The 21,610-nt window shown below is 42.0% G+C and overlaps 1 protein-coding gene across 1 annotated transcript in view; it reads right to left on the reverse strand.

Annotated features, from left to right (window-relative positions):
* Positions 1 to 21,610, reverse strand: part of vps8 (VPS8 subunit of CORVET complex) — a 414,958-nt gene that overhangs the window by 141,575 nt on the left and 251,773 nt on the right. The window contains exons 37-39 of the mRNA XM_060898945.1: positions 18,792 to 18,980; positions 16,520 to 16,601; positions 12,379 to 12,461 (exon numbers count right to left, since the gene is read on the reverse strand). Of these exons, the coding sequence (XP_060754928.1) occupies positions 12,379 to 12,461; positions 16,520 to 16,601; positions 18,792 to 18,980 (354 nt within the window). The remainder of the gene's footprint in view (positions 1 to 12,378; positions 12,462 to 16,519; positions 16,602 to 18,791; positions 18,981 to 21,610) is intronic.

Genomic DNA, 21,610 nt, shown 5'->3' on the forward strand with positions numbered 1-21,610 from the left:
AGGAGCCAAATTTCGTGCGATGTCGACCATGGCAAGCGCCCCAAAAAGGGTCTTGTAAAGAGTTTGCTTGCCAAGTTTGACAAATCAGAAGCTGCAATATCATTTCTGCCATAACCAGCACCCCCAGGGGCGAAAGTGCACAAAATTTGGCGTAGATGTCAAGTGAGCTATGAAGAGTTTGCGTATGAAGTTTGATGACAATTGAGTAAACAGAAGATGAGATATAGATTTTTGAAGAATAAATTTTTTGGTTTTTCCCATGTCAGTAGGTGGCGCTATGCTGTACATGAGTGATTATGAGATGGAAAAATAAGTGTCCACAACAGCAACGCACTATCACAAGGTAGTGGTGTGAAGGAAAAGCATTATGGAATTATTTACCAAAAACCTGTTTTGGAGAAATTGCGTCGGCCAAAAACAGCGCCCCCCATGGACGAAAATTCCCAAAATGTGGTATACATGCCATGGGAGGTAGTAAGAGGGTGGCCGTGAAGTTTTACCAAATTTGAGGAAAGATTGGATTTTTTGCCCAAAAATAGCGCCCCCAGTGGCGAAATATCACAGAAATTGGGTAACATGTCAGAAGCCCAATGAGTGATTAGCGTGTGAAGTATGAGCAGTGTTGAGCAATTAGAAGATTTGTTATGAATTTTTTAGCATGTAAAATTTTGAAGTGAAAATTGATTGACGTATAACTTCTGAACGGTTTATCCTACGTGAAACGTATTTAGTAACTTTTGTCAGCCATGTCTGTAGATGATGTGTATCAATTTTGGAGACATTCCTATGAACGGTCTAGGAGGAGTTGCGCCGTCTTCGTGGCCATGCATTTCACACAAAAGTAAAATTACCTCACTTCCTGTTGGGCGTGGCTAATGCATTGGCATTACATTTTTGTCCGGCTTAGTGAGATACATATGCATACCAAATGGCATGCCACTACTACAAACTATATGGCAACCAGGCACCTTAATGCGGGATGCCAAAATCACAACGACTTAGGGGGCGCTATAGAGGCCCTGAGCCCCAGCCAAGTGTGGGCTTTTGGTTCTGAGTAGCGGTGGCAATTCTCGGAAGTGGCGCCAAATTTCGCGCGTTTTCGCCCATGGCAAGCGCCCCGAAAATGGCCCAACAGCGGAGAAAAATAAAGAATAATAATAATAGTGAACTCTTACAAGAACAATAGGGCCTTCGCCCTATAGGGCTCGGGCCCTAAATAGCCCGATTCAACACCACAACTGTAGTAATCCATATTACACCAAGAACCGCTTGACTAAGTAAAGAGAAACGACATCCATCATTACTTTAAGACATGAAGTGAATTTTAATGAGTAAAACTAAAGAAAAAAAATCACTGAATTAGAAAGTGTGTTCAAACTTTCGACTGGCACTGTATGCATAAGAAGACTTACTAACGTGAACCTCGATTGCTCAGCTTCCGTGAGGAGTTACTGCAATGTTTAAAGGAGATATGCAGAGCCTTTATTTTTAAATGCATTTCTGAGTGGATAGTATCTCCATCCTTGACTCTTGTATGCTGCATAAATGGGAATAAAAAATATATATTTTTGAGAGTTAAAATCAACCGCAAAGTTGGCGTTCGAGTTGCCCCGCTGAGCCAGCCAGCCCTGAGTGCGTGACGTCACTGCGGTAACTGGTTTTAAGGCCGAGGCCTTTTACAGCTATAGAGATCTTGCAGTCACGTGACCGGAAAGTACACAACCCCCATCTTGTCGGTCAAAAACACCGCTGAATACTGCTGCACTCGTGTACAGAATGGATCAATTTCAACCGACGGACTATACGGCTCATTTTTCTAATGAACAGATAACTAGATATATGTCTAAAATAAACGATCTACAGATTTGTGACCCTTATGGCTTACCGGACGGAGTTTTCACGACCGGATTTTGAACTGCCAGCGGAATACCCGGACGTGTATGATTACCTCATCAACTTTCCCTCGCTGTTCAGTGGTGAAGCACTGCGTGCTTATAAATCTCTGGACAGTTTTCTTTACAGAAATTCAGGATTTGTCAGCGACTCAGATGTGGCATCTTGTAAACAAGAAAATAATCCTCATTGGATGGGTAAGTCACTTAAGTATTGAGTATAGCACTGACCAGCCGATTATAGAATAGAATAAGGTAATTCCAAATCGTCCGTCTTGTTTACATGGATCTGGTGTTGAAGAGGTAGAGGCTTGGCAGTGGAGGTTTGAGTAGCTGTTTTCTGAGCTTAGTCAACAGGCCGGCTCTGCCTGTAGCCTCGCTTTTGCTTCGGCTCCCGGCGCCGCCTCCTTTGCTTTGCTTCCAATAACAATCCATGGAGACCCCGCTGGTCTCGCCATCTCGTCCGGAATGTTTTTTTTTTTTTCTCATCCGGAATGTTGTGCATGCGATGGAAATCGCTACAAACCGTCATTTTCTGCTGGAAACCAATGTCCAGTAAGTCCATACGATTGTAGTGGATATTGAAGTCCGGTACAGACGAACAACACGCAAAAATACACACAAAAAACATAAAAAACGTGCACAGGTAGGGAGAGCTTGTAGCCGCAGCCGTTGTAGTAGAATTGTATATAGTAGGGTTTTCCAGAAGAAAAGGTAGAAGTAAAAGCAGAAGTAGAACCAGAATTAGAAGTAGAAGGCGGAATATGGCGTTTGACCGACACGATGGCGTCCGTCACAATCTGGATCGGCTGTGACGTCACATGCAAGTGCTCCATAGACCAAAGTCATATCAATAAAAATTTATGGTGAAAGTAAGAAATACCGTTACCGACTTGCTCAACTAAGACTGATTTGACTTCATTGATTGTGAGTTGACTCTCGTTAAAACAGGATAGGGTGTTATAACTTATGCAACATACATGTACATGCATGCATTTTCACTGATAAAACGTAAAAGGCTCATGAAATAATCAGATGAACTGAGACGATCACATTCTGAAGCAAATTAAATAATCTTATACCGGGAACTTAAACACACAATACAAGTTACATGGATTAATCTAAATGCAGGTCAACAACGAGTGTTGTTTTTGTTGTTTTGTATCCAAATGGGAGTCGGAGCTCACCCGTCTGTGTTCTCGCTTCTTGTGACCAATTGTTTTGAAACAATCTGACTTTCAGTTGTTCGTTCAGTTCTCCATTCATTCGCTTCTTCCACGTCAGGGGCGAGATATTGCTGCTGAGGCGAGCATATCCAGCGGAGAAATCAGACGGCTGGTCCACTCATTCTCCATTTTCTTCATACTGTGTACTGCGCCATTACTGCTCAGCTCAGGCAATTACTAAAACCCGGGACGGAACGGAACGTCACCGGTTTTAGCAACAAACGCGGGGAGGTCACTGCCCTAGCGATAATACATCACGTCCCATTCCATCCCGGGTTTTAGCAACAACCTTCGGCTCACACTCCAGGAGAACTGGTGCAACTGAACTTACTTTCCTTTTCTTATAGTTTTCTTTTCCTTTAACTGTTGGTACTGCACCCTCTTTCAATACGGGCTTATAGCCAACGCTCCTCAACAGATCAGAGGCTTCGTACGAGTCTTCAGTAAAATGTGCAGAGCAGAGGAGAGACCATTTCGTAGGCGCCCAATGTGCCCATGAACTTCTCGCAAAACGCGTCCAAATCTTTGCAGTTTGAACATTCTTGGGCCATGAATGCAGCGTGAATCCACCTTCTGTCGTGTTGCTGGTACATCTACATGGCATGGCGATAAATTAGCTCAAAATGGAGGTTCGGAGTTGCAGTCAGCTCTGTGTTTTAGTATAGCGGAAATGGCGACGAGACCAATAGCCTTCCTGCTGTGACGTCACAGATGTCAAGGTCATTCACTCAGACCGCTACCTATATGAATTATTTTAATCATAAAAGTTACTATATTAGATTCATTGTTAGCACTTTAAACTATTCCTGTGCCATTCTTGAGGTCTCAAGGCATTTTTAAACGAAAGTGAGGCCATGGCTCTGCGTACCTCCTTTGAATGTACGCGGATTACGCTGTCAAATTCATTTCAACTTTACACGCAATTTAAAGCTATAGTCACACAACAGCTCAATGCTTTGCAATGGGTTATCGATGAAAATGAGGTGTTTTGGTAGCGATGTTTCCCTGAGCTTTGGGATGTATTCCCAAACCCATCTGCAAGTATTCGCTGCTTAGTTTGCCGACGAAAACGTCGCCATCGAATTTCGGTGCATGCATTGAAATTTTTCATGAGGTTTTTTGGCCACTCGCGAGTCGAAGACGCACCAAAAAACAACTCGTGAAGCTCGGCGAACATTCGCCGTGCATCGCACTACCAATTTTTCATCGCCGAGTATGTGCAAATTAAACCCATCGCGAGCTGTAGTGTGACCGTAGCCTAATGAGCATTCTTTGAAGGGAGAAAGCTAGCAAACAGAAATCCACGCGTTAAAAAAAAAATAAGATTCAAAAAATGACCAAATTCTGAATAAATTATGAACACAAGGAGGACGCAACACATCAAGTCTCAACACGGACTGTGGTTTGGCTGGAAAAGTGTTATGTATTGTGTATCCTGAAAGAAAGAAAAGACCTTATGCATCATTCAATGATTTTTTATATCACCAAGTCCTAATACTCTGAGACTGACAGGGAGCTGAATCTATCTGTAAGAGGAACACGACCGATTCATTTAGGTACTCTGTGGGAGACCACCCACACACACTCACTCACACATACTCACTCACTCACTCACTGCAGGGGGAGAGTCATCTCATCTCCAGCTGTCACACTACAGGTGCCCAATATATACACAATCACGATTCTAAGGTGATATTCTCACAGCAAGAGAGAGACAGAGAGAGACGAGGTGGATCACTAAACCTGAGGTGAACTGAAATGAGGTGATCAGTAAATGAGAAGCAAAGAGAGAAACACAAGCATGTGACAGGAATTTACCTACATTCAACATCACACTCACCTCCTGAGCCACATGCTTATTATCAGTATTCGAGAGAAATAAAACGCACCTATAAGAGAAATTAGTATAAATACGCAGGTGATTATAGAGAAAGTTACATGTGCTGACTGGTCGAGAAATTCAGACTATTTCTCGATAATCACCTGACTTGTGTGCTTAGAGTCGTTGTCTTGCTGCATGACCCACCTTCACTTGAGATTCAGTTCATGGACAGATGTCCTGACATTTTCCTTTAGAATTCACTGGTATAATTCAGAATTCATTGTTCCATCAATGATGGCAAGCCGTCCTGGCCCAGATGCAGCAAAACAGGCCCAAACCATGATACTACCACCACCATGTTTCACAGATGGGATAAGGTTTTCATGCTGGAATGCAGTGTTTTCCTTTCTCCAAACATAACGCTTCTCATTTAAACCAAAAAGTTCTATTTTGGAGCGCAGTGGCTTTCTCCTTGCAACCCTGCCATGCACACCATTGTTGTTCAGTGTTCTCCTGATGGTAGACTCATGAACATTAACATTAGCCAATGTGAGAGAGGCCTTCAGTTGCTTAGAAGTTACCCTGGGCTCCTTTGTGACCTCGCCGACTATTACACACCTTGCTCTTGGAGTGATCTTTGTTGGTCGACCACTCCTGGGGAGGGTAACAATGGTCTTGAATTTCCTCCATTTGTACACAATCTGTCTGACTGTGGATTGGTGGAGTCCAAACTCTTTAGAGATGGTTTTGTAACCTTTTCCAGCCTGATGAGCATCAACAACGCTTTTTCTGAGGTTCCCAGAAATCTTCTTTGTTCGTGCCATGATACACTTCCACAAACGTGTTGTGAAGATCAGACTTTGATAGATCCCTGTTCTTTAAATAAAACAGGGTGCCCACTCACACCTGATTGGCATCCCATTGACTGAAAACACCTGACCTTCAAATTAACTGCTAATCCTATGCAATGATGACTTTATCATTGTTTGTACAAATTCTGTCAATTTATTATTGTCTCTTATAATTTATTCTTTCCAAAATACATTGGAAAGAAGTGTATTTTATATTTTTTGTTATCCTCGGTGCTATTTACACTGTATCTTTTTACATGTATGAATTTTACCACATAAATCCATACCATACCAGCAGCTCGGGTGTTTCTGGCAATATTTCCACCTTTTTCCATACAAGTGCATCCTGCTGTAACGCTCACATGAATCCTGTATAGTAAAGCAGTGTTTGTTTACCCTCTTTCTGCGTTGCCGCAGGGGTTGGACTGTCTACTACAGTAATTACGGTAGTCTAGTCTGGTGACGTCTTGATGAGGAATTTTTTCATGAATGAGTCGAGAGCAGAGGCGGCACGGTGGTGTAGTGGTTAGCGCTGTCGCCTCACAGCAAGAAGGTCCGGGTTCGAGCCCCGGGGCTGGCGAGGGCCTTTCTGTGTGGAGTTTGCATGTTCTCCCCGTGTCCGCGTGGGTTTCCTCCGGGTGCTCCGGTTTCCCCCACAGTCCAAAGACATGCACGTTAGGTTAACTGGTGACTCTAAATTGAGCGTAGGTGTGAATGTGAGTGTGAATGGTTATCTGTGTCTATGTGTCAGCCCTGTGATGACCTGGCGACTTGTCCAGGGTGTACCCCGCCTTTCGCCCGTAGTCAGCTGGGATAGGCTCCAGCTTGCCTGCAACCCTGTAGAACAGGATAAAGCGGCTACAGATAATGAGATGAGATGGGTCGAGAGCATGCTAAGCGTGCTAACGAGTAGTATAACACACAGTTTCAGCCTCGTTTTACAGGTAAAGAGTTCAGGTTTGTCCATAACTCAGGGTTGCATCTTCCGCCAAGGTGGTTACGTTTTCGGTAGCATTGGTTTGTTTGTTGGTTTGTCTGTTAGCAACATTACGGAAAAAAAGTTATGAACGGATTGCTCTGAAATTTTTTCCAGAGGTGTGACTGGACACAAGTAACAATCCATTACATTTTGGCGGTGATCCGGATCACTGTCTGGATCCCGGATTTTTTTTAAAGGATTCTTGGCGGAGGTCTGAGCTCTCCGAGTGCTTTTCTAGTTAATACACTATTTCAGATATATAGTGGAAAAAAAAAAATCGACATTGTCACCTTAGTAGACCTTTCGCTTTGCCCCTTCAGTACTGAAGAGCGACACTCAGCCTTGCACCTAAATGACGTCATGCATCGCCCTTCCAACAGGCAACATGGCAGCCTACTGGTGGCATTAGAGCAGCGGTACAAAAACGCTCACAACTTTCTCATAAACAGTCAAACATGCCTGAAACTTTTCTTACCGGCTCTCAATATTACAAGCTACCAACCCATGCATGTGTTTACTTTACATTTTCTATTCCTTTAACAATACAAACACTGATCCATGCACTACGCTGATCCGACATGGTGCAAAGTGCAAAATGACGGCTGACTCAATAAAAATGTCATCATAAAGGTGGCAAAAACATGATGTGAGGAATAAAACTCGACAGGGTGTGAGGTTAGAGGAAAATAACCAATGACAGGGTGGTGTGGTGCGGCCTGATGCGAGGCCGAGTTACTGTTACCACGCTGAGGTTGATAACAGCATGTTGTGAAGTGTTTGAGAAGTCTTTCTTATCACTTACAGCATAGTACTTTAGTACACTCACTCTCTCTCTCTCTCTCTCATTAAAAATACAAAAAAGCCGATGCAGCTTCCTGTGTTATTGACCTGAGGACTCTCCAGTGGAAGAAAACAGCTTTATCTCTGTTACAATCTGCTGCCACTTGAGACTTCTTCCATAAAAGGATCAATAAATGTTTCAAGCTTCACCATATCAGTATTCATACTTTCATATTTGTAAAACAGGATTTATTTGTTAATTAGTATAACTATACAGGCGATGATAAAATCGCGCACACTGATTGGTCGAGAAATTCAGACTACTTCTTGATAATCAGCTCGAGCGACTCGTCAAAATGGCGGCTGATCGCTTTGTCACCGTCAGTGAGGAAGAATTACAAATTGTGAAAGAAAATGCTGTTCATAAAAGCACTAAAGATGCGACAAAGTTTGGTCTAAAACTATTCAAAGGTAAGGTGGAATTAACTGTGATTTATTTTATCGATTTCAAAACAAAGTATTTTATGCGAGTCAGCGTAGATAAGTGACAAGTCTGCGCCGCGCCTTTATTACATTTACATGCTGCTCTTGAAGTTTGAAATAAATTATTTTTAATGCGATTTTTTTTAAATAGTCACCTGTGTATTTATACATCATCTTGGTTATTATTCACCTTGCCTTTGGCAAATAACTTAATTTTTTTGCGGTCCGGTTTCCATCAAATCCTGCGCTCTGATTGGCTGGTGAGCGGGTCCAGAATCCTACGATACGGACCCCGGTTACGGACCTCTGGCGACTCGCTCATTAACAACAACATAGTAGCATTTTTTGTCAGCATTTATTTTTGCATTTCTCAGGAGAATAGCATTAATTTTACAGCATGGATAGCGATAACGACAGTCTTCACAGCGAAAGCGAGTTTTACTACCCTGAGGAAGAAGAAATAAAATAAAACATTTCAGGAGAAAGCGGGCGGCACGGTGGTGTAGTGGTTAGCGCTGTCGCCTCACAGCAAGAAGGTCCTGGGTTCGAGCCCCGGGGCCGGCGAGGGCCTTTCTGTGTGGAGTTTGCATGTTCTCCCCGTGTCCGCGTGGGTTTCCTCCGGGTGCTCCGGTTTCCCCCACAGTCCAAAGACATGCAGGTTAGGTTGACTGGTGACTCTAAATTGACCGTAGGTGTGAATGTGAGTGTGAATGGTTGTCTGTGTCTATGTGTCAGCCCTGTGATGACCTGGCGACTTGTCCAGGGTGTACCCCGCCTTTCGCCTGTAGTCAGCTGGGATAGGCTCCAGCTTGCCTGCGACCCTGTAGAAGGATAAAGCGGCTAGAGATAATGAGATGAGATGAGATTTCAGGAGAAAGCTAAAAACCTGTAACTGTTGCTAACGCCGAGCAAAAACATGGCTGAATCCTGAATGACTCAATTTTGTATAAATAGGGGACTACATAGGCAGCAAAATGTAGTTTTTTTCCTGCCATGGAAGTGCACTTGTATACCGAGGAGGAAGCCATTTGCATTACAGCCGTGAATGAGGATTCAAAATGGCGGCTTGGCTCAGTTTTCCCTTTCGGGCGCTCTCGTTTTCTGTTAGAATTTGGTAAAAAAAAAAAATATATATTATATATTATTTACCAGCTTAAGGTCGGTCCGTATGTTGAAATACCGTGACCTCGGCCTTGAATACTGACCTCAACCCAGAGGGCCTCGCTCAGTGCTTTCAAGACCTCAGTCACGGTATTTCACGATACGGACCTCCCAGCTGGTAAATAGCATATATTTATTCTATCCACATTCACTGGATATGAGTAATCGTGCGCTCCGATTGGCTACTCTACTACTAGGCTATCAGCTCATATACCGTGAAGAGAGAAAAACAAAATGGCGGAGCGTGTTGGTGAACCAACCGAGGATGAAATAAAAACCACTCGAAAACAAAACCTCAGAAAATATTTTTTCAGGGCTAAAATTCCTCCAAGCCGGTGTGCAGGACTGATCAACAGTTACCGCAAACGTTTAGTTGCAGTTATTGCTGCACAAGGGGGTCACACCAGATACTGAAAGCAAAGGTTCACATACTTTTGCCACTCACAGATATGTAATATTCCTCAATAAATAAATGACCAAGTATAATATTTGTGTCTCATTTGTTTAACTGGGTTCTCTTTATCTACTTTTAGGACTTGTGTGAGAATCTGATGATGTTTTAGGTCATATTTATGCAGAAATATAGAAAATTCTAAAGGGTTCACAAACTTCCAAGCACCACAGTAAATATGATCAAATGTATTATGGGTTGTAAACATGCTTTAAAAAAAAAAAACTGCCATTTGAGTCAAATATTAAATAGATAAATAAGATGCTAAAATGTATACTATTAATAATTATTATTAGTAGTATTTTTCTGTTAAAAAAAGGCATTCCTTAAAAGCATGTTAAAACGGCCTACATCCTGTGCGCGCACAGCAATTTCATGAGCTCAACTTATCTCCTTGTTACATTCTGCACAGTTAACTGTCAGATAACGATATTAATTTTTTTTTAAATGCTAAATAACAGGATGTGCTGGATCAAGTGCTAGTTTAACTGTAATCGTTTTATTAAATTTGTCGGACTTTAATTACAGCCTAATTGTTCGCTATATTATAGCTATGCTGTAGTAGCCTGGGCCCGCCCATCCTAAGTGTGACGCAACACGAGGGCCTGTTGCGAGCTTAGTCTGGCAAGGCAAGCTATCTCCAGCTCTTCCAAGCTCCCGAGAAATCGGGAGCCAATCAACTTTGAGCATCTCCAACGGCCCTGGGTAGAGGCCTGTTCAAGGCAGTGACGTAGTAGAACTGCGACCGGAAGCCATAGATTGTTTACAGAATCTATGCCGGAAGCGCTTCATTCACTAGAAACATTACGAACATGGAGCAGCGGCAAGCCTTTGACACAGCGGTAGATGCTGTATTGAAAGCATTCAACGGGAAGTTCTCATTGAAAACGGAGCAAAGAGCAGCCCTGGAGGTATTTATCTTCTTCCTGTTACTCAAGCAGTTTCCGTCGCGTCACATACGTCAGAGGAAAGAGTGATGTGATTGGTTTAAGCTTCGTCACAGCCTTTTCTGGCTTCGACCAGTAGCAAACTGAGGCATTTCAGGGAGGCGGGTCAACCACGCCTTTGGGAAACGGTTGGGCTTAATATCTTTGCCAGACCAAATGCTCGCAGAGCTTTGAAGTCGCGTTAGCCAGACTAATGCTGTAGTGCTCTATACATCCTACTTCCTTCTTCAGTCCGCATTTTCTATCTCTAATTTTTTCCACTTTTCAAGTCTAGCGCTGAAGAATCTGTCCTTAACAAAAATCTCCAGGCTCTGGGGAGTAAAACACACGCAGATAATTTCCTTTATCTGAATGCCACACCCAGAAACTCGACTTCGAGCAACTGCATAACCTGATCCGGACCGGAACACGAGGATCTTTCGCTGCATACAACTTAAGTTCAGTTAATTAAGTTACATCTTCAACTTCGATCATGACCCGTAGAGATTTGTGAAAGCATGTTAATTGTGTAAATCTGTAAAACTCACTGATAATCTAGTACTGTATAGTGCATGCTAACAGAAGGACTTGTGCGAATGCATCAGTGTGAACACTCTGGTATTGTGTCCTTGCAGGACACTATTCATTAACATTCATGTTATCCCAGCTCTGTATTAGCATTCACATTAGGCCTGCCCTGATGATGCCATGCTGAGCAAATGCCATCAAATGTCAGCATCAGCTGTGCTGCATCCTCTCGTTTATCTGGCACCACTGTGAACGTCTGAGTTATTACGGCAAATAATGCATTATTAATGTGCTATGGCACAGTAAGAAACGCTGATGTAACATTGGGGAGTGTTTGAGGCTTTTAACAAGGGATGGGCACGAGGACTCAACTTCCTCCAGGAGGGCATGAGAACGCCGTAAACACCTCAATGAACTTGATCTTGAAATTCAAACATATTTCACAGGGAATGAAATCTAATAAAAACAAGAGTCATCAGGAGATGACTTATTCCCCCGGGCCCCCAACATGAAACCCCACTCCAAATTTTCCTCAGTTGAACTGGTTGCCATGGAAATATGGGAAAAAAAATATCGCAGAAATCCCAAAATGTCAAAAGGCACACTCCTCTAGGCATTTCACGTAACTGTCAGGTTTCGTGGGGGAAAAAAAAAAATCCTAATAGTTTTTGAGTTATGCTCCAGAAACTAAAATGTTTACAGATGGACGGACAGATAGCTATATCCACCCGCATTATATGGCGGGGGGAGAAAAATAAATCTGTTTGCCGACAAAGTTTATTAATAAATAAATAACCCTTTTCCTGGTTATTGTGACACTGAGAGCAGGAACTGAGGTCTGATTGGTTATAAAGGTATTATGGGATGGGAACACCAGAGCATAACAATAAATATGTATGTGGTGTGTGTGTGTGTGTGTGTGTGTGTGTGTGTGTGTGAGACACTAAAGCTGGCCAAGGACATATCTGTTCCAGTCACTTAAGGAGATGTGGTAGGCGAGTGTGAAATCGATTTGCAGTGTGAAGCTAAATATTAATGTGTGTGTGTGTGTGTGTGTGTGTGTGTGTGTGTGTGTGTGTGTGTGTGTGAGTGAGTGAGTGAGACAACTATTCAAAGTAAACAGGATTGCTTTAGTGCGAGGCTGTTAAAAATGAAACCGTTAAGGTCACGTATTTAAATATTTTGGCTTCAGTTCATATTACTGATATCGTTATAAACTACAGGGAGTGTTTATTACACAGCTATAACATGTGTAAGGTGTTTATAAGCTTATAGTCACCTGTAGGATGCGCTGGATGATGGCAGGCAGGGCGATGAAGCCGGACATGCTGTTTAACACCGTCATAGTGAGCTCTTTCAGGGCTGAAGATAAACACATACACACCCCAGATATTTATATAATGCACTTTATAACACATCCACTAGGCATGTAATGATTCACCCAATTCACGATTCGATTTGATTCACAAATCAATTTCCCCACAATATTTCTGGAAAAATATTAAATGGAGAAAATGTACCGGTATATATTTGGTTTTAAAACATATATTTTCTATTCTTTATCAAACTAAGTATTCCTTGAATTTTTTTTTTCATTTTATTAACAAATCAACAATAATTATTTACCCACATTTATATTCCTTTTATTAAAAATGAAAAAGTTAATAACAGATAGGCCTTTTTCTAATCAACATTCATGAACGTTTGTTGTCCCAACATTTTTTATTAACCCTATTTGTACTGTCAATCACACAACAGCTCTTTCAAATTTTAGATCTGTTTTTGCGGCATTAGAGCTGTGTTACTTCTGCCCACGGTGAAGTCACATGCATTCCCACTATTGTATGCTATTGTCCTTTTTGCTGTCTAAACAATGCAATTACAGCTTGTAAAAACTAATATGACAGCCTGATAAAAATTGAAGTTCATTTTTTATTTCATCAATATCGTGATTTATCGCCACACAATATATCATTATATACCTAATATCCAGGGTCCCCAAGTAGTAATAATGTACTAAATCAAACTATCAGGAGTTACCCCGATTTCTACTCTTCTATTAATTACTGTTTGTAATTTAGATTTTTTTAAAATAATTAAAGGTAGACTGCCTTTCAGATTTTTCAAGTGTAGGTCATAAAAATAATTTTCTCCGACACCCAATTATTTTTGTTTAGTGGATCAAAAGCTACTGAATTTGAATCATAGACTTCCAATTTTATTAGGGTTTTTTAAAATAGAACAATTAATGAATTAAGGCCACGTGGCCCGAAATTCTCCGCTATTTTTTCCTGCTTCACCATGACGCAATACAAGATACTACCGTCATGCATCATGTGGTGGGCTTTCCCCGTTCGCGCAAGGCATTGTGGGATACAAATTTGAAACAGGAGAGGAAAATGTAGGATGTGAGTGTGCGAATGAAACGTGAAAGCCCAGCTACAGTAACGGAAAATGAGAAGAAAAGACAATGTTATATACAAAGGAAAGCAAATGCAGGACCAAACTAATAAATATCGGCGGTCAGCGAGCACCTCGGTGTGATCAGCTGTTCGTTTAGCGACAGAATGATGGAACTGTCAGTGCACACTCAAAGGTAAACCTGTAGATGGCAGTAATGCGACACTGTGGATGCCAGCTGCTGTAAAACCCAAAAGAAGAAGGAGGAAAACATGTGCATGCGCACACGGACTTCCTCTGTCTGCTTGACTGCGTGAAGTGAGGGTTTTCATGCACGTTATTTGCTCGGGAATCCGCTCAAATTAAATTATTTCCCGGCCACAGAATGGCCTGGTTTTTTAGATATTACAGAAATAAACAAATCACAGTGACCACATTTCAGAGGGAAACTAAATGTCACCAATTTTATGAAATCAAAAAGCCGTCTAGCTTTAATTCACTATAACCAATAACTGTTTCAATAATTATTTTCCGGAGCACATTGTGCGTTTTTTTTTTTTTTGTTTGGCATCACATCCACATTAAAAAACAGGGCCGCTGACAGCTTTGGCTGGGCCCGGGACAAAATGCTCTGAATGGGCCCCCCCCGGGCAAACCCACACACACCTCTCTTATCCCAGTCTCTACTCACTCCAACCCTTAAATGACAGGTATTCAAAAACCATTCAACGGGTCAACAACCATTTCATTTTAGCATTTCAACATTTTTACAGTTTTAACATTTTAACAAAAAAAAGCCCAAACCAGCAACCTCACACACATTGTGATCCTGTGATGTAATCCCCAATTTCACTGAATCTTTCCCCCCTGTACTGTAACGGAATAAGCGGTTACTGTTATTTTATATCCTTTAACCGAACGCCATTAAATGCATTCCGTTATGCCCCAAGCCTGCATGCGACAGCCCCCGCAATGCCTTCCTAAACTCGTGGATAGTCTACTATAATCACGCGATTGGGGTGCTCTTGAAGGAGCAGCGATGGACGGGGGATTTCGGGCAGGGCTGGGAGCGAACATAGTATACTGTGCGTGCGTACTGCCCAGTATGAAAAGCAGAGAAGAACACACCGCTCGAGAAACGGCGGGATATGATTGCGGGCTAATGTGAATATTCTTAGCTTCAATCAGATATATGAAACACAATGTTATTAAGCCGTTGTGGTTATGAAATGATTCAATGCCCTGTGCGTTTGATATGGTGTTCAGTGTGACTTGCTCTCCCCTCGTTTGTAACATGAATTGCGTGCCGCGCGTGCCTTGGTTGGGTTTACTTTACGGGGCTGGAAAAAGTTGGCTGTGTCTTACCTGGCTCAGCTGCCCCACTGCCTTTGCTAGTACCTGCTGCATCATCCGAATCTTTTTTAAAATATTTATGCAGTGAGCCCCTGAGTCTCTTGGTTTCTTCCTCTCTTTTCTTTTCTGTGCTCCTGACTTGTGCATGTTGGCAAATGGCACGCACGCTGATTGTCGAAGCGCTATGATCGAACGATGTCATTTTTTTTCCCCTTAATCAAAGAGTCAGACCAAACCATTTTTGCATTAGGGGTGGTAGGGGGTTCTTGATGCCTTTTTCAAAGACAATAAAGGCAAAAGATCTAGAAATCATTTATTGAATGCAAATATAGCACATTTCTCCCCCAAATCAACACATTTTGAAATGAAATAAAATAATTTAATCGCAACTTCATGAGAGCCCAGTTCTGCCCCCCCTTCCTGGGCCCGGGACAACATACCCGTTTGTCCCCCCCTGTCGGCGGGCCTGTTAAAAAATACACGTGAATTGTAGTTTATAAATATTTCCGTGCAGTAACAATATTTTAAACCACACCGCAGTTTAATTCCTGATTCTGATTGGTCAGAAGGTGTTGATTAATTGAGACGATAGTGCCAGCTGCAAGTTCTCATACATTATAATTTCTATACAACAACACAACCTGCACACAGTCTTGTATTGCTGACACGGCACATAAGCTGATTTAAAAAAAAAAAACAACCAAACAAAAAAACCTAATTGATAATTATGCTGACGTTTCCAGTGAGAAGACATTTATTTCCTTTTTTCCATTATTAGAGATTTGTAACAGTCAGAGGTAAAGTAGAAACTTTCAGGACAGGACGTTTTCTAGGCTGGTGAGGGAACGAATCTTTACAGCTGCTAGAACGTAAGTGATGATGAGAATTAACTTGTAACATGACGGTTCCATAACATTAGACATAACTATAAATTGGATCAAAAGTATAAAAAAGTATGCGGTGTCATTATTTAACAAATACGTGTAACTTTGATATTGCTGCCGTATAAGGGGAATAAAACACATCAGGACCATGCTGTTATAGGAAAATAATCCCCTTCTGGGTTTTAACAGGAACTTTGTTTCATACTAAGCTGCTTCTTCTCTAACAGCATGCGCCGTCATATTTTATATCTTTATATTCTGCCAGAGTCTGACCACTGGATGCGTTATGAAAATAAAACATAATGAAATTTCCTAAACACATCCTACCAGTCCCTGAATTTATTTCTAAATTTAATTCATCAGCTTTCTAACTTGGTGTAGGCGGTTTTTCATTTTGCAGCTCATAGAGTGAAAAAAAAAAAGAAAAGAAAAAAGTTCTGTTGGTAGCATCGTCATTGCTTCATTGATTAAAATGACATTCAAGATGACAGTCTGTTATTTTTCATTTTGGACAAACAGAGTACAAAGAAACCCTCGCTCCTCCCTCCTCCTCCAGCCCCAGGGTTGTCTGAAGCCTGAAGTAACCTACACACTCGCACATAACGACCGATTCATTTCAAGAGGCAGATTAACGTTCAGTCTTCAGGCTGGCTTAAAGTCAGATGGAACGGTACGTTATCAGAGTCTTTCATCACGGAAAAAGAGCTTCGATTATAATTAGGCTGTTTTTAACCATATGCTGTCAGAGGAACTCTGGAGCTACCCCGTGTGTGTGTGTCTCACCATCAGAAGTGTCCTTGGTATTAGGGCCTTTGAGGTATTTCTGTGGAGACATCATTGCTTCTAGGAGAGGAAACCAGAGAGCCTGAGAGACACAGAGAGAGAAGGAGAGAAGAAGTGGGGCAGAGAGAGAGAGAGAGAGAGAGACACAGAGGGAGGGGGGAGAGAGAAAGACAGAGACACAGAGAAAGAGAAGGAGACCCAGGGGAAAGAGAGAGAAAAAGAGCATGAGACAGAGAGACCGGGGGGAGAGCAAGAGAGACCCGGGGGGAAGAAAGTGAGGGGGGGGGGGAGAAAAAGAGAGCGAGAGAGAGAGAGAGAGAAGGAGAGGGGGGAGAGACCCAAAGAGAGAGAGAGAGAGAGAGAGAGACAGACAGACAGTTAAGGGGAGGGGGGGAGAGAGAAAGCAAGTGAGAGAGAGAAAGAGAAGGGGAGAGATAGCAAGTGAAAGAGACCCAAGAGAGAGAGAGAGAGAGACACAGAGAGAGATGGAGACAGAGAGATAGATCAAACTGGGTTATTAATGCATTCACATACTTGCCAACTCTACCGAATCACGCGGTAGTCTACCGATTTTGACAGGTGAATCCCGCCCACCGATTTTAGTTCTAAAACTACCGCATTACAAAATAATCCGCGAACACTGTTGGATTTGCTCTTCTGACCTCGCTTCAGCTGTTTTCAGCACAGAGGATGCAAGTACAGTATATACCCTCAGATAGTCATATTAAGTAAAGCCGAGAGCCAAAGGAACGGTGTGATAGCGATGCTGAATCTAAATTGTATCGCTCTATCGCACCATTCCCCTGGTTCTCCTTACGGTTCTCGCCAATCAGCAACTGAGGTCACAAATTACAACAAATTGCTCCAGTATTTGTAAAAACCAAACACACTCTGGTGAGCACAAACGGGGGGGGGGGGGGGGGGGGGGGGGGATTCGCTATGACAACATGTTTAAGGCGACTTGGTCATCGGATCATCCAGCATCAAAGCATCAAGGCAGCATGAGAAGCATTTTGTGAAGTATGGTGGTCTGAATTCCTGATCAATTTATTCCAAATATGTCACTCAGAATGCAGGAGGTGGTCACGACTGCATCACGCAATCTGATCTACCGCTTTTTATTCTCTTGCCCCTTTTCCACCAAAGCAGTTCCAGGGCTGGTTCGGGGCTAGTCTGGTTAACACCAGACCATATCACAAGTGAAATATGGTCTGGAATCCGCCTATTGAATTTCTCGTAGGGGAGGTGTGGTTTACGATTGTCAACGGCCGTTTATTGGACGTTGCGAATGTCTATCATTTGGCGTATACGTAGCCCATGGCCAATCATGGCAGTTGTACCCGGTGACGTAGTTAGAGTGACGAAGAGGCGAAGAAGAGAAGGAAAGAGAAAGAGAAGGCAAAACAAAAATAGGAAAACAATGGCACCGAACGATTACTGCCGTTTGTGCAAGACAAAGCTTGATCGAAAGTTTGGTTCATATCGCTCGCCGCCATGTTAAATGTGATCCGTAAACAGTCCCAAATAAACTACAAGCTTCCGTTTGTCGAGTAGTATGTGTCACCGTCTTTCCACCCCTCCCCACTCTCTGATTGGCTCCCTAACTCAGGCGAGCCTTTAGACCATAGTTTCCATGCTGTCTTTTCAGATTGGAACGATTGTGCAATGCAGCATGGGATTTCCCAGGCTAGTTCGGGGCCAGTGCTTAGTTTGGAACCGGGTTTTCTGTTTCCACTGACAAAGAACTGGCTCTGGGGCCAGAAAAACTGGTTCCAGGCTAGCACCAACTCTCTGCTGGGCCAGAGGAAAGAACCGCTTACGTCAGCGGGGGGGCGGAGTTGTTAAGACCAACAACAATAACAAGACCGCGAAAGATCGCCATTTTTAAGCGACGAGAAGCAGCAGCTGTACAAACGCGAAGTCAGCCATTATTATTATTGTTGTTGCTGCTGCTGCTTCTTCCGCATTGTTTTTGCTTTGATATTCGCGCCAAGGTTTATGCAAACATAGCAACGTAACTGACGTATACAGCGACGTAACTGACGTATACAGCGACGTAACTGACGTGGCTTCCCTTAGCACCCCGAGCTATGGAAAAGCAAACTGGTTCTCAGCTGGCTCGCAAGTTGAACGAGTTGTGAACCAGCACCAGCACTGGCCCCGAACCAGCCCTGGAACTGCTTTGGTGGAAAAGGGGTATCTGGGGGTTGGCAAGTATGCATTCATTTAATATACATATAAATAAATCAACAGCACACACATATGTACAGACCTCTCTCTGCTGCTGGTTAAGTCCCTGTGAGCTCCTGTGACACAACGCGATGATGTCACTCAGGGCTTCCTCCACCCGGGCCAATGGGGTACATTCTTCATCGACCACCTCCTCCTTCTCTCCTGCAAGCCTCAGCATGGCTGCCTCTGAACTCTCCTGGACCAGTGTGTTCAGTTTCTCCTTCAGTGTCTAACACACACACACACACACACACACACACACACACACACACACACACACACACACACATCTATTTACTTCACTGACCAGCCTGGATCAGTTTCAGAAATCTTCCCTGGCCCTTTTTGAAACTGTCATCATTAAAGGAATCATTTAGGCGATTTGCTCAGTGCTAAAGTGGAGGCTGTACTGCAGGCTTTGTTAGCATTGTAGCTCCAGGTGCAAACACCAGACCGTACACATCTTGTCCTGATCTAGTTTTGACCTTATATACAGTGGTGCTTGAAAGTTTGTGAACCCTTTCGAATTTTCTATATTTCTGCATAAATGACCTAAAACATCATCAGATTTTCACACAAGTCCTAAAAGTAGATAAAGAGAACCCAGTTAAACAAATGAGACAAAAATATTATACTTGGTCATTTATTTATTGAGCTGTACAGAACAGCTTCAACTCTGGGATGTTGGTGGGTTTCCTCACATGAACTGCTCACTTCAGGTCCTTCCACAACATTTCGATTGGATTAAGGTCAGGACTTTGACTTGGCCATTCCAAAACATTAACTTTATTCTTCTTTAACCATTCTTTGGTAGAACGACTTGTGTGCTTAGGGTCGTTGTCTTGCTGCATGACCCGCCTTCTCTTGAGATTCAGTTCATGGACAGATGTCCTGACAGTTTCCTTTAGAATTCGCTGGTATAATTCAGAATTCATTGTTCCATCAATGATGGCAAGCCGTCCTGGCCCAGATGCAGCAAAACAGGCCCAAACCATGATACTACCACCACCATGTTTCACAGATGGGATAAGTTTCTTATGCTGGAATGCAGTGTTTTCCTTTCTCCAAACATAACGCTTCTCATTTAAACCAAAAAGTTCTATTTTGGTCTCATCTGTCCACAAAACATTTTTCCAATAGCCTTTTGGCTTGTCCACGTGATCTTTAGCAAACTGCAGACGAGCAGCAATGTTCTTTTTGGAGAGCAGTGGCTTTCTCTTTGCAACCCTGCCACGCACACCACTGTTGTTCAGTGTTCTCCTGATGGTGGACCCATGAACATTAACATTAGCCAATGTGAGAGAGGCCTTCAGTTGCTTAGAAGTTACCCTGGGGTCCTTTGTGACCTCGCCGACTATTACACTCCTTGCTCTTGGAGTGATCGTTGTTGGTCGACCAATCTTGGGGAGGGTAACAATGATCTTGAATTTCCTTCATTTGTACACAATCTGTCTGACTGTTGACTGGTGGAGTCCAAACTCTTTAGAGATGGTTTTGTAACCTTTTCCAGCCTGATGAGCATCAACAACGCTTTTTCTGAGGTCCTCAGAAATCTCCTTTGTTCGTGCCATGATACACTTCCACAAACGTGCTGTGAAGATCAGACTTTGATAGATCCCTGTTCTTTAAATAAAACAGGGTGCCCACTCACACCTAATTGTCATCCCATTGATTGAAAACACCTGACTCTAATTTCACCTTCAAATTAACTGCTAATCCTAGAGGTTCACATACTTTTGCCACTCACAGATATGTAATATTGGATCATTTTCCTCAATAAATAAATGACCAAGTATAATATTTTTTCTCATTTGTTTAACTGGGTTCTCTTTATCTACTTTTAGGACTTGTGTGAAAATCTGATGATGTTTTAGGTCATATTTATGCAGAAATATAAAAAATTCTAAAGGGTTCACAAACTTTCAAGCACCACTGTACAACATCGAGAATCAGGAATCAGTTCATCAAGTCCTTAAAGGAAATAACTTTGAATTCATAATATAGAATTTTTTAACTAGGAAGACGTCGTCACTGGCATTCATATTATTATCATTTTATTCATTCATCAGCTAGCCAACATTTGCTAACCTGACAGGATTTAAAAAAAATATATATATATATATATATATATATATATATATATATATATATATATATATATATATATATATAAAATTTTTTTCATAAATACTGATATTCCTCTCTGCTAATGCGAACTAACATTTAATTCAATTAACTATCCCACCTGACAGAAATTCTCATAACATCAAAGTCAAATTCATAAATATTCGATATATTTTTCACTATTACTCTCTCTAGCAAGCTAACAGGATCTAACATGGCAAGATTCCTGAGAGGATTTTAAAGCCATATTCAATAATTATTATATTTTTCATTGCTAACACTAGTCAGCTATCTAACAAACTAACCTGACAGGATTTCTAGACATTTCAGGTCATAATAAATATCCATAATTGTTAATGCTAACCCAGTCTAGCCTGACCGCTAACTCTAGTGTTGACAAATTCAAAATCTGAGGTGATTTTTTAGGACATAAACATAGTTCATAGTCTTCACAGCTAACATTAGCCAGCTATCTAATCTGCTAAGCTGTCAGGATTTTTATTTCATACTAAAATATGATTATGTTCATGGTATTCACTGATAAAACTAGTTAGCTAATATGAGCTAACCTGACAAGATTGTGATTTTTTTTATAACATGCTAAAAACATTGATAGATTTTGCAACTAGAACTAGCCAGCTAACAAATGTGCAAAGTTGACTAGATTTCTGAGAGGATTTTTAAACCATATTCATAAATATTCATCATCTTTACTGCTAACCCTAACTAGCTAAC

The sequence above is a fragment of the Neoarius graeffei genome, chromosome 18 (assembly GCF_027579695.1).
Source record: "Neoarius graeffei isolate fNeoGra1 chromosome 18, fNeoGra1.pri, whole genome shotgun sequence".
NCBI classification, from domain to species: Eukaryota; Metazoa; Chordata; class Actinopteri; order Siluriformes; family Ariidae; genus Neoarius; species Neoarius graeffei.